The sequence below is a fragment of the Oncorhynchus gorbuscha genome, linkage group LG15 (genome assembly GCF_021184085.1).
Source record: "Oncorhynchus gorbuscha isolate QuinsamMale2020 ecotype Even-year linkage group LG15, OgorEven_v1.0, whole genome shotgun sequence".
Classification (NCBI taxonomy): Eukaryota; Metazoa; Chordata; class Actinopteri; order Salmoniformes; family Salmonidae; genus Oncorhynchus; species Oncorhynchus gorbuscha.
The window spans coordinates 42,828,169-42,848,385 of NC_060187.1; the positions used below are offsets into that span (position 1 = coordinate 42,828,169).

The 20,217-nt window shown below is 40.1% G+C and overlaps 1 protein-coding gene across 1 annotated transcript in view; it reads right to left on the reverse strand.

Annotated features, from left to right (window-relative positions):
- LOC123997182 (AT-rich interactive domain-containing protein 3A-like) overlaps positions 1–15,750 on the reverse strand; it is a 42,730-nt gene extending 26,980 nt beyond the window's left edge. The window contains exons 1-2 of the mRNA XM_046301315.1: positions 15,517–15,750; positions 342–1,064 (exon numbers count right to left, since the gene is read on the reverse strand). Of these exons, the coding sequence (XP_046157271.1) occupies positions 342–682 (341 nt within the window). The 5' untranslated portion in view covers positions 683–1,064; positions 15,517–15,750. The remainder of the gene's footprint in view (positions 1–341; positions 1,065–15,516) is intronic.
- Positions 15,751–20,217: the final 4,467 nt, after the last annotated feature.

Consider the following 20,217-nt stretch of genomic DNA (forward strand, 5'->3'; position numbering starts at 1 on the left):
AGCCGAGAGAAAAGCCACATGTTACAACATCGGTACACAAAATGGCATATACCTGAAATATACCTGAATACTGGTGCACTTGTGTAACCAGTAAGGGCAATGATCACATTCGATGGAAAGCTAGCTAACACACCATTGAAACTTTAAAAAGGTGTTGCATTGTATAGGCTAAATGGTAAAGATTGAGGAAATGTGTATGAAACGCTCACCCATTACAAGTGAACAAAGACCAGACAAAACCCTAGACCAGAGAAAAGCACCAGAGCACCAGAGCAAAGCAAGTCAGATATTCAAGGTGAAATGAAGACAACAGGGTAGAAGAATGAGGCAGTCCTACTCACATCTGCTCCTCTTCCACAGAGTCCATCATATCCTTGTACTGCTCCTCTCCTTCCTCATCCTCGTCATCCTCCTCCTGTCCCTTAATGCTGCGCTCTGAAGTGGGGCTGTCTGAGGCCCTCTGCAGCCCTGCCGCCACTGCTCTCATGGCTGCCAGCGCCGCCATCTGGGCGTGCTCCGCCTCGGGGGCAGGGCTTCCAATCAGCTCGTCCCCAATGCGGGCGGAGGTACATCCATGACCCTGCAGAGCGCCACCCTGCTGCAGCTGTTGCTGCTCCAGTTCCATCAGCAACTTGGCCCTCTGCTGCCTGTGAAGGTTCTCCATCACGGCTTGAAGTTTCATCTCAAGGGAAAGTGATGCACCAGTCAGTGGTCTCCTTCCCCTCCCCCTGAACAGCTCCAGTCACAGGGGCCGGTGGGGGCTGCCACCTCTCTAAGTCCTGATGCTGAGGGGCTGGATAGAAGGCCTGACCAACTAACTCAGCGGCTGCAGAGCTCTTTTGACGAGTAGGTTCTTGAAGAGTGGGAAGGGTGCTTAGAGCGATGAGACATACACTGGGACACTGTCCACAGCTCCCGAGCTGGAAGACTCTTGTGCCGTTTCTCAGTGCAGGGAAGGTCAGTGAAGTCTCACCACTTAGCAGAGTCCATGTGAGTGCTGTACTTAAGAACTAGTGGCTGAAGATCTCTCTATGTGGACTTCACCGGAAGGGATTTACCAGGGCCTGTGGGAAAGAGACAAACACACGTGAGACAAAGCACCAGCCACTGCTTCAACATTTTTCACATGTTGGTAAGCACATACAGTACCCGTCAAAAGTTTAGACACACCTACTCATTCAAGGGTTGTTCTTTATTTTTACTATTTTCTACATTGTAGAATACTAGTGAAGACATCAACACTATGAAATAACAAATATGGAATCAGGTAGTAACCAAAATAAAGTGCTAAACAAATCAAAATATATTTTCTATTTTTATAACCAAGTTTATTTTGCCTCTAGTGGTGCGCTCTGTTGAGTATTGGCCACTCGTCGAACAATCGTTATAAAATCGTATCATTAAAGAGGTGGTATTTTTGTTTTAAAGTAACGTTATACGATGCTATTATATTCGGTTCTGTTATGTTGAATACGGTCATTATGTGATCTTTCAGACATTGATTCAGCTTTCTTAAATGAGCACCATTCGCCAGAGTAGTCTGTTTTCTGGGTAGCCGAACGAGTAGAGACGGTGTGCAAAGTAAAGAATCCTGCACATGCGCAGAAGCTTCTGACCTTTAGCTGTCGGGAAGAGGGGTCTAGAGAAGTTGGATCCGCAGCCACTCAGTTTAATTTAAAACGACAGGGTCTGACTGTATTAGGGTTGACCATTTTCTCTTAAATCACCCATAACTCTCCTTGTGACAGGGATGATTGGAGGAAGGGAAATTGAATACAAGCTTAACAAAAAATGTAAACTGGCCTATCTTTCTATGGGTAACAGGCTCAACATGTTATGCTCATCAGCTTTTACACTGTGATTGAGTGTTTTACCAACATTTACACACACAATGGCTGAAGGACATAAAACGCACCCTATTCATGGTAGAACATATTTTTGGTCAGAAATTCAAATATAAGGGGGAAATCCATGATATTTTCTAGGATGACTAAGATCTATTTGTACTTTACTCAAATGACTCACATGGACAGCAATTCATAGCTCCTACAGTGCCTTCAGAAAGTATTCATACCCCTTGACTTATTCCACATTTTGTTGTGTTACAGCCTGAATTCAAAATGGATTCAATATGATTTTTTTCTCTTGCCCATCTACAACCAATACCCCATAATGACAAAGTGAAAATATGTCTTTATAAATTGCTTTACATTTATTGAAAAGTAAACACAGAAATGTCTCATTTACATAAGTATTCACACCCCTGAGTCAATACATGTTAGAATCCCCTTTGGCAGCGAAATAGTCTTTCTGTGTAAGAGCTTTTCACACCTGGATTGGCAACATTTGCCCATATTTTTTTCAAAATGATTCTGTTAAATTGGTCATTAATCATTGCTAGACAATCATTTTCAGGTCTTTCCATAGATTTTCAAGTAGATTTAAGTCAAAAACTGTAACTCAGACATATTCACTGTCTTCCTTGTAACCATCAAATGTGGATAAAGTCAAGGGGGTTGTGAATACTTTCTGAAGGCCCTGTAGTTGCTTCTATGGTCTACATTTTGATTGAACAAGGCCTAGGTCACATCTAGGTCAGAACAAAGATAAGCTTTACATATGTTGCTCTAGAAACAAGAGCACACACTGACAGGGATATGAAGACAGATTCTCCAAGCAGGTGTTGAACAGACTAGGTTGCCTCTGGAATTAAAACAGACAAGACACACCTACCACGATCACAGTCAACACACATATTTTGTAGTAAGAACATAATGGAATATAACAGAATAAAATACAAAATAATATTTTTCCCGACTGAAAGTAATAGGAATTCTATTTTCAAAAGCGGTCTTGTGTTCATATTTCACGACTTGGCTTGGCTTTTGGAGTTGCCTATACGCGATCGGGCAAAATAGTAGGCCTACACTTGATTTGGGCTACATTATTGCATGCTAAATGTTTCTGATCAGTGATAGATGAGCAAACGAATAGATGAGCTATACCACCTCCACTTGTTTACCGAAATGATTACTAGGTCGTTAAGCGGGAATAAAAAAGTTTTGGCTTTGATACCGGCAATATCTTTCAGATATAAGGAAAAGGCAGAAAAGAAAGTTGGCGGTATGGTAAAGTTGGCAGAAAAACGTCTTAGTATGAATGGGATAATAAAGTGACTAAAACAGCACTGGCAAACCTCTTTGTCCCTTCTATGGGCTTGTGTGTCAGGAGACAAGAAATAAACACCAGATGAACAGTTGTATTAGCAGAGGTGAGAGACATTTAATATCGATTCACGCAACATTATTTTCTGGCACAGAGGGCAACTGTGTCACTGCAGTTGTTGGATCCAAAAGAGTAGCAATAGAACATCATACAATACATGGCCAAAAGTATGTAGACATGCTCTTCGAACATCTCATGCCAAAATCATGGGCCTTAATATGGAGTTGGTCCTCCTTTTGCTACGATAACAGGCTCCACTCTTCTGCGAAGGCTTTTCACTAGATGTTGGAACATTGCTGCGGGGACTTGCTTCCATTCAGCCACGAGCATTAGTGAAGTCAGGTGCTAATGTTGGGGGATTAGGCCTGGCTTGCAGTCAGCGTTCCAATTGATCCAAAAGGGGTTTGATGGGGTTGAGGTCAGGGCTCTGTGCAGGCCAGTCAAGTTCTTCCACAACGATCTCGACAAACCATTTCAGATTTACCTTCACTGGAACTAAGGGGCCAAGCCCAAACCATTATTCCTCTTCCACCAAACTCTACAGTTGGCACTAAGCATTGGGGCAGGTAGTGTTCTCCTGTATCTGACAAACCCAGATAAGTCCGTCGGACTGCCAGACGGTGAAGCGTGATTCATCACTCTAGAGAACGCGTTTCCACAGCTCCAGAGTCCAATGGCGGTGACCTTTACACCACTCCAAACGACGCATGGCATTGCGCATGGTGATCTTAGGCTTGTGTGCGACTGCTCGGCCATACTTTTGGCCATATAGCGTATCATGTTGTATCAAGTTCTATAGCACTATGGTAACAAGTATCGTGTCTGTTTATTGCAACCATAAAACTAGACTAGAGGTTACAGACCAAAACTGTGTTGCTATTACATTCTAAACATACATGTTGAAATCATCAACAGTCAAATACATTGGCCATAATTATTTATCTTACGCCAATTTGCAGCCCCCAATGTTTCACAATACAGTTTCATAAGCCAGTGGTTAAGCCCAATTCAAAACTGACTGCTTCACGACTGAGTGGTTCTCTAAAATTTTGCACTAAATGTGCTTCCTTATATTTGCAAATATTCCATTACAGAGACACACCATAGCAGAACAGCAAACTGCTTTCAAGGTCTTTGCTGTTCCTGATTTAAATACATTGAATTGTGGGAGGTGTTAGTGGTTTCTCTGCTTCAAATGCCTTTTTTGGTGGCCAACATCTTTGATTTCCCACAGACATGGCAAGATAGAGTGAGGACTGTACATGTTAGATCATTCATTCATCATTCTGATTGTCAATAGGGAACATTGAAGCGCTGCATCACGTTCACCACCATTATATAAATAACTTTGGGACTATGTCAATGATTCGTGTGACTGCATAATAATGCCATTATCATTCATCTTTGTTATGCAAAATGGATGTAGGCGTGGTCAGCCTTCTGGTGCAAACAAGTTATTTTGCGTCACAGGTGGTGAATGGCTAGGGCAAACTGAGTAACTTCAGTAGACTGCTCTACACAACACACAATGTGAACCACAACCTTGAGTCAATCACAGTATCATTGCAACCTATTGAAATGTATTTTGGCTTCAAACTACAGCAATGGACACCCATAAGTGATCTAACCATAGGGTTATTGTTGGAGGCTAGATGAAACAGGATGGGCGGGGGGGGACTGCCACGAAGCCAACCGGGTGGACAGCCGGTTTAAAAGAAGGATAAGGGACGAATGATGAGAGCTATTGGGTTAATCCTCTGGTTACCTACTGGCACAGAGACCGAGGGAGGGGTGAGGGTGGAAGATTGTGAGGTCTGAACAAACAGGACAAAGAGATAAGGAAAGCACTAAGGGTCTAATTCCAACATGATAAAGGGTCTCTGCCACCTCACATAAAGCTCTAATATTCAACTATAGTCTCCTAAAAAACACATGAGACAGTACAGAGCACTAAAATTGTGCATTGGTAACATTTGTCATTTGCAGTGTATATTTAACCGGCAAGCTGGTATTGGACAGAAAAGCGCTAGTTGAGTTTGGAAGTGTGTAGGGATCTCTCCAACATATTCTGAGACGACAGACCACATCTTGACATCTCCTTTTTTTGCCTAGAATACAGGTGGAGGCCTTTTGCAGACCAGATAACCACCATAAAACACAAGGTCCATTTCTAAAACCTGGTCAATAGTGCTGGTCTTGATTACTGGTATGTGGTATTCTGTCACATTCCTCCAGGTATTACCTCTGGAGAGAATAACACTGCTTCTATTGAGCCCATTACACTAACAACAAGATCATTCAGGAAGTGTCACCCGCACTTTCCACCAACCTCTTCCACAATACATTCAGCATGGGGCTCAAATCTCAAATCTGATTAGCAAAGCCAGCCATTAAATTATGTTGGTCAAATTTCAGAATAATCGTAATCCAATGATCTCCTTATTATAAAAGTTTAGAGGAATTTGGGGGGAGTTTTCAATCAAACACACAAATTCAGCCATTTTGAAAATGCTGACACAGGTAGTAACCTACTGACTATTCACTTCAATATAGTCCTGATGGAATGAAACTGCAAACCAGTTTTTATTCATTTTTCAGAGCAAAAGCATGGTCAATCAATGGGACTGAAAATACATGAAGGATGGATGGATTGATTGACTATTGCCTGTGCTCATCTCTGAATGATAGGCTAACACTAGGCTAGCAACAAGGCTAGCAGCAACCCTGCTATCAAGAGCAGCATTGTACTCTCCATTGAGCCATGGGAGGGAAATAGTGTGACGTGGAAGTCAACATACGATTGGCGCAGTCAGGATTTCAGTTGAGACTAGGGCTGTGGTGATCACAAAATTTAGTCAGCCGGTGATTGTCAAACAAATAACTGTCGGTCTCACGGTAATTTACATGGACACATTTAGCATCTCCTGGATTCCACACAGATGCAGACCTTTGGGAACATCTGCATTTTAAAAAAGTATAATAAATCCATGCAATATAGCATAAACCTTCACAAAGGACAACACAGAGTATGCTTTTCTGTTCTTCTGAAATAGACTACATTTTCCTCATACCATGCTTCTTTAGACCGGTCTAAAATAAATCCATTATTTATTTTAGACCGGTCTAAAGAAGCATGGTATGAGGAAAATGTAGTCTATTTCAGAAGAACAGAAAAGCATACTCTGTGTTGTCCTTATGTTAGGTCCTGATGTGGCTATGTCAAATGGCTGTGGGCTACACTAGTTCATTTAGCAGACAAGATTTGCTTAGAATTCCTTAGCATTATTTTATATTATTATATAGTATGAAGAATACAATTGAACAAAGCTGAATAAAATAGAACTCTTTCTCCAAAAGAGTGCACACATGCAGCTATTTTGTGTTGAGTGGTTAACAAAGAAATAGGTATCCCTATATGCTTAATTTAGAGTTATGTAACTTTAGTTCTACAAACGTTGGGCTATAGGTTTAGATTTTTAATACACTGTAAGGCTGTATGATGCGACTGTAATGATGATTTGAAAAAATTTGCTTGAAAGGCATAAGCTCTGCTTAGTTTTTTTGTGCAGGCTGTACACACTTTATCAGTCTCTCATTCACAATTTGACAAGCACTTGATAATGCCTCAAATTTCACGGCGGCATCCCCACTGTTTGGCTGTCATGCACCCTAAAAAAATCCATGCTTTTTGAAAGCCAATGGCCGTTGTGCTGCAGTGCTGCGTTGTGCCCTTCTCCCTGAGTGCTGCCCGCTCTCACATGGCTCTCAATCACGTGATTGGGTATTTCTCACAGGCTACAAGTGAAGACAGACCCAACGGGGATGCAACTGCACCTGTCCTTTTCTAATTCTTGAGGTGCATATTGAAGATATTGGAAGAATTGTCCACATTTACTTTTCATCAGCCAACAAGATGAGTAGGTCTAACAAACAGCAAAAGCACTAGTCTATGTCAACATACCATCCCCCAGAGTACAAACGTTGACCTATTCTGTGCTAGAAATAAATATTCCAAAGATAGTCTAGGAGAGTTGTGGGATGTGATAGATCCCACTAGCATACAACCACTAGCATCAAAACATTTTTTTTTAACGCAAAGTGTCTGACGCAACAGATCAGAACGTTTAGTTTTAAATGTCAAATCAAACATTTTTATTAGTCACATGCGCCGAATACAACAACAGGTGTAGATCTTAGTGAAATGCTTACTTTCGAGCCCCTAAACAACAATGCAGTTAAAAAAATACAGATAAGAACAAGAATTAAAAGTAACAAGTAATTAAAGAGCAGCAGTAAAATAACAATAGCAAGACTATATACATGGGGGTCCCGGTACAGAGTCAATGTGCGGGGCGCCGGTTCGTTGAGGTAATAAACTCAGCAAAACAAATAAACGTCCTCTTACTGTCACCTGTGTTTATTTTCAGTATACTTAACATGTAAATATTTGTGTGACCATAACAAGACTCAAAAACTGAAGCATAAACTGAATAAGTTCCACAGACATGTGACTAACAGAAATGGAATAATGTGTCTGTGAACAAAGGGGGGGGGGGATTAAAATCAAAAGTAACAGTCAGTAAGTATCTGGTGTGCCACCAGCTGCATTAAGTACTGCAGTGTATCTCCTCCTCATGGACTGCACCAGATTTGCCAGTTCTTGCTGTGAGATGTTACCCCACTCTTCCACCAATGGCCCTAGCCCTCACCCTCCAATCCAATAGGTCCCAGACGTGCTCAATGGGATTGAGATCCGGGCTCTTCTCTGGCCATGGCAGAACACTGACATTCCTGTCCCGCAGGAAATCACGCACAGAATGAGCAGTATGGCTGGTGCAATTGTCATGCTGGAGGGTCATGTCAGGATGAGCCTGCAGGAAGGGTACCACATGAGGAAGGAGTATGTCTTCACCTGTAACGCACAGCGTTGATATTGCCTGCAAAGACAACAAGCTCAGTCCGATGATGCTGTGACACACCGCCTCAGACAATGACGGACCCTCCACCTCCAAATCGATCCCGCTCCAGAGTACAGGTCTTGGTGTAACGCTCATTCCTTCGACAATAAACGCAAATCCGACCATCACACTTGGTGAGACATAACCGCGACTCGTAAGTGAAGAGCACTTTTTGCCAGTCCTGTCTGGTCCAGCAATGGTGGGTTTGTGCCCATAGGCAACGTTGCCAGTGTTGTCTGGTGAGGATCTGCCTTACAACAGGCCTACAAGCCCTCAGTCCAGCCTCTCTCAGCCTATTGCGGACAGTCTGACCATTGATGGAGGGATTGTGCATTCCTGGTGTAACTCGGGCAGTTGTTGATGCTATCCTGTACCTGTCCCGTAGGTGTGATGTTCGGCTGTACCGATCCTGTGCAGGTGCTGTTACACGTGGTCTGTCACTGCGAGGATGATCAATCAGCTGTCTGTCCAGTCTCCCTGTAGCGCCGTCTTAGGCGTCTCACAGTACGGACATTGCAATTTATTGTCCTGGCCACATCTGCAGTCCTCATGCCTCCTTGCCTAAGGCACGTTCACGCAGATGAGCAGGGACCCTGGGCATCTTTCTTTTGGTGTTTTTCAGAGTCAGTAGAAAGGCCTCTTTACTGTCCTAAGTTTTCATAACTGTGACCTTAATTGCCTAGCGTCTGTAAGCTGTTAAGACACTAACGACAGTTCCACAGGTGCATGATCATTCATTATTTATGGGAAACCATGTTTAAACCCTTTACAATGAAGATGTGTGAAGTTATCTGGATTTTTACGAATTATCTTTGAAAGACAGGGTCCTGAAATAGGGACGTTTCTTTTTTTGCTGAGTTCATGAAGGTAGAGATATTAAAGTGACTATGCATAGAGAGTAGCAGCGGTCAGCGGTGTAAGAGAGGTGGGGCAATGCAAATAGTCTGGGTAGCCATTTTACTAGCTGTTCAGGAGTTTTATGGCTTGACTTGGTACTCTGGTACCGCTTGCTGTGCGGTAGCAGACAGAACAGTCTATGACTCGGGTGGCTGGAGTATTTGACAATTCTTAGGGCCTTCCTCTGACACCGCCTGGTATAGAGGTCCTGGATGGCAGGAAGCTTGGCCCCAGTGATGTACTGGGCCGGTCGCACTACCCTCTAGTGCGTTGCGGTCGGAGACCAAGCAGTTGCCATACCAGGCAGTGATGCAACCAGTGCTCTCGATGGTGCAGCTGTAAAACCTTTTGAGGATCTGAGGACCCATGCCAAATCTTTTCAGTCTCCTGAGGGGGGATAGGTTTTGTCGTGCCCTCTTCTTGGTGTGCATGGACCCTGTTAGTTTGTAGGTGATGTGGACACCAAGAAACTTGAAGCTCTCAACCTGCTCCACTGCAGCCCCATCGATGAGAATGGGGGGAGAGGTTGTTGATAAACTATTATGTTATTTCTTCACATTATAAGTGCAGTAATGCGCACATGGCAGTAGGCTATAAGCGTGAATGTTCCATGAGCAGGAAAACACCATTCTCAAAAGTGACCACAAATGCGGTTATGCATGTAATGCTTTTATCATAAAGGTAAATTTATGGTGAAAATGATCTGCCCCAAACTTGAATCTCACGTGCTGCTTATGTATGCCAGTTAGGCTCTACACCCCTTGTGAAGCGCCATAATGTGCTTAATTTTATGAAGTTATTTGGCCACTTTAGTTGTGATACAAATCTTATCAAAACATATAGGCCTATGGGCTAGGCTACATAAGGTGTGCGACTATGATGGAGGGAAAGTTGCAACAAAAATAAGGCAGTTTCTTATGCTGGGCATTATTCACAAGTCACTCATCAGACTATTCTTGATTTAATCTTGTCTTTACATATACTAAATAATATGTGTGCGATTCATTTTCAATACGGTCATTTTTAATACGGTCATCGCAACAGCCCTAATTGAGACTATTACGTTCCAGATTGACCATGTTGAACATGCAGAAGAGTAAACCAGCCAATTACTTCCAATATAAAAGCTAAAAATCAGAGAATAAGGTTGCTGTAATTGGAAAGTCATCAACAACTTCAACAATGGCCATTGCAGTTTTGCTAGTGCTCAGTTCTCTAGGTTCTGACACCAGCACTCTGGCTTCTGAATCAATGGTGATCTTAGTATATCAGATCTCCCACGTAACAAAGAACTAAACCTTGCACAGCTGTTGCAACTGTAAGACTACTCTTGTATAGGATGAATGACACACACATAGATGTTATATGACCTCTGAAAGGAAATTCTGCCTGTCGATACAGTTAGCTCTCTCTTGTGGATATTGGCCTTTCACTGCCCATTAGCCATTATCATTGTTCCCTCTTTGATCATGTCTGATGCTATTAATTCCTTTAAAAAGCACCATTATTTATATTATTTCCCGGAGAGTTCAGAAACAGCCCTAGAAATGCATTTCCTAGATAAGACGCAGTGAGACTCATTTCCATGGTCACTCTTTAAGTGACACAGGAAAATAATTCTCCCTAAGGACTGAGCTGAAGAGGAGGTACTTAATATGCGTATGAAGTGTATCTACATTGAAACACGAATGCCCCAAACTGGATTAACTTGTTGATTCATACAATTGCAGGGAGGCCATAGTCACCACTAGCCGGCTTCTGCCCAACACCCTGCCTTGAACATACTCATTGTTACTAGCAAGCTACCACCCAGTACTCTACCCTGCACCTTAAGAGACTGCTGCCCTATGTACTGTACATAGTCATTTAACACTGGTACCTTTAATCATGTTTGCATACTGTTTTAACCACTTCATATGCATATACTGTATTCCAGTCATCCTATATAACTGAATAAATATATTCAGTATATATTTACATTCACACACACACACACACACACACACACACACACACACACACACACACACACACACACACACACACACACACACACACACACACACACACACACACACACACACACACACACACACACACACACACACACACACACACACACACACACACACACGACTGACATTGCTTGTTCTGATATTTCTTTGTATTTTTGGGATTTGTGTGTATTGTTAGGTATACTGCACTGTTGGAGCTAGAAACATAAGCATTTCGCTGCACCTGCGATAACAGTACACAATGTGTACACGGCCAATAAAAGTTGATTCAATTTAATCTTGTACAATCCAGCCATTGTCTGGGTAAGTGAGGAGCGATAGGCAGGAAACAGCTCTTTGGCATGGATTCCTAATCTAGTCTGGTGAAAAAAATGACACGTACATGTGGGCTACATGACACATGCTGTGTGCCTGTGTATGCAAAACATACAACCGACTTGGGAGCCCAGTTGGGAAACCATAGTTATCCAGTAGCTTGTCTTGATTTTATTCCGGGGGCAAGTTGCCAACTTGCTCATTCATCACACATTCATGCCAAGGGGTGTAAATATGAAGCGCAAATAAACTCCTAGATGGACACGTGCGAAGCTCTGTGTTGGTCTCAAGGCAGACACCTGTAAGGATAGTTCTGTATGACTATGATTTTGGTTTCAATATAATTGCACTGGCAGTTGTCCACGTAAAATGTATATCAATGTTATTGGTGGACAAATAACATGGCTCTTCCCACAGAAAGATTCTTACCCAAGCTTCATTCCACCTCCATTACGTCACTATCAGTCTTCCGGGATTCCCCCCCTGGCTTGAACCCAAAGAGTGAAGTAGTGATTTTCTTTTCCAAGCACAGAAACGGCTTGTGTGCCAGAAGGACACTTTGATATGTGGGTTTTGGCAAAGGAACAGCTGAAGAACGAGCCAACTCACTACACTTCCCGCTTGAATGGCAGGGAAACTACAGTAGTGGAGTAAAGAGGCATTTTGGGTTTGTGTGGTCACTGAGCAGCAGTAATAGAAAACGACATACGATATTACAATTATGGAAGACAACAGATGTCAATTGACATTTTATTGCAACAAATATATCTGAGCAACAACAGGACGATGGCAGTACAAAAGTATGGTCACTACAAATAAAGCACTCAGTTCAAACATACAGTATTGGACAGTTGAAGATGTATCCTCCTTTTAAAACAAATTCTCAATTCATTGACCTTTGTGGTTACTGTTCACTGATACTATAGACCTATTCAAATGGCTTACTTGTCTGTTATGAATATGTCTGGCAAATATCACAAGATCTATGTAATACGGCCAAACTAAATGTGTATTTAGAGGACAGTCATCCTTTGTGACATGAAGTCACTTGAAACCAATTACACTGTAGATGTAAGATTGGATAGTAACAATATTTTACCCATGTCATTTCTATCATAACTATAGCTGATATAAACTGAGCTACATTGGGATATAAACGTGTCTATAAAAACGTACATTTCAACAGCAAACATAGGCCACATTTTTCTTCTTCATATTTTGCCAGTGTGTTCATAAACAACTAAGCTGTTAGGTGAGTCTGTATTTTCACTGCACATGGGAAAAGGAGACATTCACACAAGGCTATAGCGGAGAACTATTGGACGGATGTTAAGCTCATAGCTTAGAAACACGATAGCTCAGTTCAAATTGGTTTTAGCTATTGTAATGTATCGACAAGGATGAAGATGCTGTCACTGTTCTACAAATTGCCCTTGTTTGATTACTTTAAAAAAAACAATTATAAAATTACTGCTGATTGAATTCCAGATGCAACAACAGGATTAGTGTCGTGTTAGTGGAAATAGTGAATAATTCTGTTATAACACTGAATTTATATTGAGCATTCAAGACAATGTGCAGAATCTCGTTTTTTATAGAATTCCTGACATATTCAGTAAAACATAACTAAGTATAATTCCATTAAACAAGAGTATGAAGATCTCCAATAGTTTTTTTTTCAGACACAAAAAAAACAAGAAATAAAAAGGAAGGGACCAGGAATATTTTCCACAAAAGGAAAAAAAATCAGCTGACTCCCCGACTTCCTAGAAAAATGACATTATCTCTAGACTGCCACCATGTACAAATCATATGATAGATGTTACATGTCCAACCAAAAGTACTTGTTTGTTTTCCGGTTCACTATCTCAGTAACAATTTTCACTTTGATGGAACTACAAAAGCGCTCCCTTAGTGAGCCCAGTTTGCGCTCTGAACACATTCTAAACTATTTCATGGCCACAACATCTCCAACTGTAACAGAAATTCTGCCTTGACAAGGCATGTTATTCATTAGACTGCCTTCATTATGCAAAGACATTGGGTCTTTAAGATCTGAGCTTGATCGCCCACCATACGTTTCTAATCCAAAAGAGGTCCAATCACTGAGCAAATCCCCCTTTTCTTAACGAGGACTCATTGCAGGCTAATATGGAGAATGGCCCGCCATTGGAAAAGGAATATGTATGGGATGCTGCATTACAGTAGGCTATAAATATGGAAAGGCACAAAGTGAGTAACTATGGTTTCATAATTTGGCATGCTGTCCACACAGATTTCAAGTAGAGATACTACCTTGGCTGGGTATGATAGTGAGATAAAATACTGTTTTGATTGTTATTTGTCAGGCTAACATGAATCAAATAAATCAAACAAACAACAACATTGCATGTGTGTGTGTGTGTTTTCTGGACTCTTTTTTTCCAATAGTATATTGTAAGTCAGCCTCTGTATACACACAATGATTGAAAGTCTTAGCAAGTTCTTCCAGAGTTTAACCCTGGTTAGTCATCTCCAATGAAATCACAAATGCCATGCTTACAGCTCACACAAGGGACATTTTTGTCACACACTTAAAAGAGACTTGAGATGAGTCTTTCTCAAAACCTTCCCGGGGCAGAATCAATGTATTACCAAATTGGAACCATAGACACAGGCACCTTATGTCATGATGTATTAACAGTCAACGAGGTGACATTTGATTGTTGCAGACTTCATTTCCTTCCATACTGCTAGACACAAAGACACTTCCTATCTCCTTGCTTTGCTCTACTTGTTCAAATTTGCCATCTCAACATACAAGTTGGGCTGTCTAAACAAATATAGACATATACATGAATATACCACACATATATACATTATGCACTATAGTTGATACACATGTAGACATTCATTAGAAATGTACGAAGCAAGGATGGCTTGTGCAAATGAATATTGGGGAAACACTGCTTGTGTATTAAAACTCTTTGAAAAAGAAGTTCCAAAGGGGGGTTTCAGCTGTCCCCACCTGGTTCCAGGTAGAACACCTTGGGTTTCATGTAGAACCCTCTGTGGAAAGGGTTCTACATGGAACTGAAATGGGTTCTTTCTGCCTGGAACCAAAAGGGTTCTACCTGGAACCACAAATTGTTATTCAAAGGGTTCTCCGATGGAGACAGCGGAAGAAACCTTGTAGGTTCTAAATAACACCGTTTTCCCAAGAGTGTAGTGTTTCCCCCTCACTATTCATCTAAATGTAAATTCTGCAACTTTTATGGATCTACAAAAAGTCAATTCATTTCAAAAACAGGCCAGCAGTGCTGAAAAGGCCCAATTGATTCCATGCTATATCATGTAATTTACCTGATAAATATAATAGGCCCGTTGGTTTTTACATTCATAACTTTCATTTAAGTTTTTTGTTTTCTATTTAACTTGGCTTCAGGCCAGTTGTAAATACAGCTACCATATCTGTTTCCAACTTCCCCATTCGCCAAACTAATGTGACCTTCACATTAGTGAGTGGCGCGCGGTCTAAGGCACTGCATTGCAGTGCTAGAGGCGTCACTACATACCCGGGGTCAATCCCGGGCTGTATCACAACCGTCCGTGATCGGGAGTCCCATAGGGCAGCACACAATTGGTCCAGCGTTGTCTGGGTTAGGGGAAGGTTTGGCCGATGTAGGCCGTCGTTGTAAATAAGAATTTGTTCTTAACTGACTTGCCTAGTTAAATAAAGGTTAAATAGCACACTTATTTATATTAGAAAGTCTATTAAATAATGATTTGCAAATGCAAAATTAACCCAAACTCTGGATAACTGCAGTTGAAAAGGCTTCACAGAAACATATTGATCACAGATGGATTCCATAATAATAACTGAAGCTTTTATATCATAACGATCATTTAATTACTTGGCACGTCGCCACATATCGAAAAGGGAATGTACTGCACACATGGCAGTATACGTATACGAATACATTAGACTGTATCCGATTAGTCAAGTTAAATCAGACATTATATATATATTTTTAAACAGACAGAATAAGACTGGCGCTTATTTGTATAAATCCAAATCAAATCGAATATGTGAGCCACAATAAGAGAGAGAGAGAAAAAAAACTTACCAAATCAGCTTCCGTTTTGTTTTTGCACTCGGAACAAACATTCCTGATTTCCCCTGAATCTACGGCGTTCTGGTGGTTATTGATTGTACATTTCATATATAGTAGTAAACTGGTATAAATTGATTGGGATATTTCTATTCCGTTGTATACATATTATTCGATTTCAACGTATGGCTTTGATTCAGAGGTTACATTGTATCTTTGCCTAATCCAAGGCGTGCTCACGGTCGTAGAGTCAAATCATTGGTTGACAAACAGCAATCGGATGCAAATTCCTAACCTCTGAATCAGAGGGGGCCAACCTACCCCAATACAAAGGGAATGTCGGCAAGTGTAATATATATGTGCTGTCAATGTGGGGGAAAAAAAATCATTATAAACCGACTTTATACGTTTAATGTTGTTGAAATAACTAAGAGATGTTGAAACGTGTGCGCGTTCTATAATTCGTGCAATGCGTTAACAATTTTCTGCTTAAGCACCCCTCGGCGTAGTCATGGTTGGAAACTTGGCAGATTGTCCCTTGAAATTATAATGAAGACTACCTAACCCATGAAGAGCTTTTGGCGACGTTCCCTTAGGTGGTGATCATTTTAACCCTACAGCGGGTAGGTGGGTGGTGTCTACTGTATGCTTAATATATAGCACAAGAAGTAAACAGACCGAATGAAGAGTTAAGTCCACGCCTCCTAATTATCGCTTATACATTTAACTTATTCCTTACCAAATTTACCATGTGAATTTTCTTGGGAAATAAACGTCAATTATTTCATTATTATAATATTATTAATAGTGATTATTATATTAACTATCATTAATGCATAACAATTAATAAGAGAAATCCAGCGTTTCTTCAGAGTTCGACTACTTGTCCTATAAAGGGGTTATGCATTTCAATCACCCAGCAAAGGTTAGCTACAATACAGCTACAGTATTTGTAATTATAAATACCAACTACTAACCCGAAGATAACTGCATGAGCTCTAATACATACATTAAATGATTGTATCATTCATTAATGTATCAAATTACTACTACTCTCCTTTAATTAATTAAAGAGTCAATAACAGTACAATAATGGTCAAACTACTGACCATAGCAAGAATTAGTTGAGATGGCCTATTCTTGCCCAGACTGCAATCCTGATAAGATTTGGCTACTCATTTAAACAAATGTGATACTTGAGCAGAATTGCATTTCTGATTTAAGCAGCGTAATGTGTTGATATCATTTATAGTTTTAAATCAGGTTCGGTTCCATATATGTTTTTTTTCTTGCCATTGAAGGTGATATAATGAAGAATGTAGACCTTTGGCACAAATTGTATACATTTGTAAAAAATCTTTGGTTTGCAGGTCTGTTTCACTAGTGTAGGCCTACTATATTTTATAGTCAAATATAGTCAAATGTCTGTTTTAACAATGCTGAAGTGAGACAGGACTTAAAGGGGCAATCTGCAGTTGCTACATCCATTTGTTTTACTTATGTATTCATTATGTACCCATTAATTATTGAAGGATATAGTTCATCTTTCCCAAAATAAAGCTTGTTTTACTCCATGTTTGTAAACAAAGTAAATGCAAACAAATTGTTAATGTTATTGTTCTAACTGCTGATTGCTGTTTTAAGTCAACTTTCAGCACAAGTATTTGAATTGAAGCATCATTTCATTCTTATCAGTATCGACAATTTACCTATAAGACATTTTGTGTCAGTTAACAAATAAACTAAAATCATTTATTGAAGGAAAATTTACTGAGAAAAACCTAAGGTTCTTCAATCTTTCATGATTGTTTAAGTAAAAGAATTCTAAGACATTAAAGTGAACTATGCAGAAATCTCTGTTTCCTGGTTACAAAAATTCTAATAGTTTGCCTAGTTTCGGTTTATGTGACAAAACAAGCAAGTACAGTGTAGAGAAATATTGTAATATCTTAACTGCTGTGAAATTCTTTTCCATAACCAAAAATATTGTATTTTCAGCTGTTTGAATCTGGTGTACAAAACCAAAAATAAAAAGATGCAAAATCTAAACTTCAAAACAGCAAGCATAGAAATAGCACACACAGAAATAGCACACACAAAACAGATATATCTCCTCTTTGACTTGCTTTCAATGAGAATGTCAGATTTATAACTCAAATTCCTACGTGAATTTTTGTCGGGTCACCCAAAAAGTGACATATTTACAGCTTTACCAACATCATGCATTACTAACATCATGCTGCCATCTAGTGGATAGATTCATGAATCATGGCAACTCTCAAAATACAATACACTGTCTTGCAAGCAATTTACTGGAGCAGAACTCTTGACAGCATTGCAAAACAACTGAAATGATCACTAACAAAACATTGTGTCATTTACCATGCACATATAGGCCTATGCTAAATGTGTGATTTATTTCCACACTGCTAACAGGAGGAAATACTGCCAGCAATTGCCCAACTGTAACGGGCGTGACTGTGCACCAGGCATATGCACAGACAGGAGTCAACCTGTGCCCGAGCACATATTCCCTTTGCCCTCCGACTTGCAAAATGCCCGTTTGGGTGGCGGTAAAATAAGACATAAAGTTGTATAAAGTTGTATCATTGTTGCCCTGAACCATCAAGTGTGTTTAGCTAGCCTACCTAGTTTAAATATCAACAGTACTGCCACAGCTGCGCAACATTTGATCATCAATATTCGGTCTGATTGGCTAATACATAAAGCAGAAGTCAAAAAGGAGTGGCAGCATCAAAGACCCTTGCTCCGACCCAACTCCATCCCTTCCTCAGTCTACAGGAGCCACACAGGTAGTCTAGCCTCTAACTAACCAACGTATAAAACGTAGTATGGTTTAAGTACAAAAATAAATGAACATTAAATTAAACATACATCCTGAGTTTGTGCTTTCTTTCCCAATTTTCTGAAACTTTGACACAATCAAAGATACACTTTAGAAGTGAAGCCCACTTTAGAAGTTGCAGCAGATATTTCATAAAATCATCTTTGGATGCAAGATCTATTGACCAATTGCACATACACTTTTTTTGTTTAGTTCAGGTTTGTAATTGGTTAAACATGTTCAGACTTTCACATTCTGGTACCCAACTCACAGAAAAGTAGATGTTTTGCCAGAGGTATTGCATTCTTGTGGGCTTTCCCTCACATTTGAAGCAGAATTACATTCTACATTTCCTGTTACGTAATCAATTATTTTAATTACTTTTTAAAATTACGTTTTAAGTGTCCTTCAACCATGTTTTCTATACTGAATCCCTGCCAATCATTGAAACTCATGACTTATGGTAGGGAGTCTCTCTGCTCCATCATACTGCTCGGTCTTACTACCCTTTCTCCATTTCATATTACAAATGCAACATTATATTTTAAGTTGTTCCTGAAATACTGCTTGAATCAATGATTAAATAATCACCTCATTTAAGAGTCATTGAACACTTGAATTAACATTTATTGCAATTGTCTATTCAGACATGGCTATCAGCACTCTTTTCCAGTAAGGATTACACAGCCAATTGCTTAGAAATAGGAGAACAGTTTACATTTACAAGCTACACCACTATATTACAAATGTTGATTATTTTCCTAAACACTTACTGACTTTACTTAACATATATACACTACTGTTCAAAAGTTGGGGGTCACTTAGAAATGTCCTTGTTTTTGAAAGAAAAGCCATTTTTTTGTCCATTAAAATAACGCTAAATTGATCAGAAATACAGTGTAGACATTGTTAATGTTGTAAATGACTATTGTTGCTGGAAACGGCTGATTTTTAATGGAATATCTACATAGGCGTACAGAGGTCCATTATCAGCAACCATCACTCCTGTGTTCCAATGGCACTTCTAAATGGCCTTACTATTGAATAAAGTAGTATACCATATTGCTATAACTATACTGAGCATAGAATAGGTTACAAAATGACACACCACCATAAAATGGGGGTCAGTGAGTTTAGATTTCAAAGCCATGCTCCATTCAGATTCTCGAGCTCTGATTGGTCGTTTTTCACTGTTGCCACTTTTAGACCAGATGGCAACATTGTAGTTGAGAGAAGGTGCACAAACAAACACATTGCTCATGCAAATGAAGTTGCTGACGCTCTGTCATGATGAGAAAAAAAAATGGTTGGCTGGCTACATCGTAAAAGTACGTTGGTGTATGTAGAAGAGGTCTAGTCAGAGAATATAACGACTGGCTATTAAAAAAGGCTGCCAGATATCTTGCATGAGCAGAGCAGAGGGGTAAAGGATGCCCAGGAAGCTACGATTCAAACTTCCATTAGACAACTCTGCAAGCGTTATAATGTCAACGTATTTTAGTTACTCAAAAATTATGGAGTTTCAATAGGCAACTATCTTCATTTACTCCCGTTAATACCAGTATGTACTTCCAAAAAAGGTCTCATTTATTGCACTATAACGGTGACAAACGGTGCACACAAACTGTTAAGGCCTATATAAAGCTGTCCCAACAGCAGTCCCAAAACCTTACCACTACTACACCTGGTTATCAGCGGAGCCTTGTTTGGCAGTGAAATAGTTCATTCAGCCTCATTTACTGCCTTTAAAAAAACATAGCTGATATGGCTGACTTGTTTAAACAAATGTGGTTTCTATTGACAATTTAGATGTACAAACTATGGCAAAAGAGGAAGACGAGCGGATAAGAGACAATAGGTAATTTTGATTA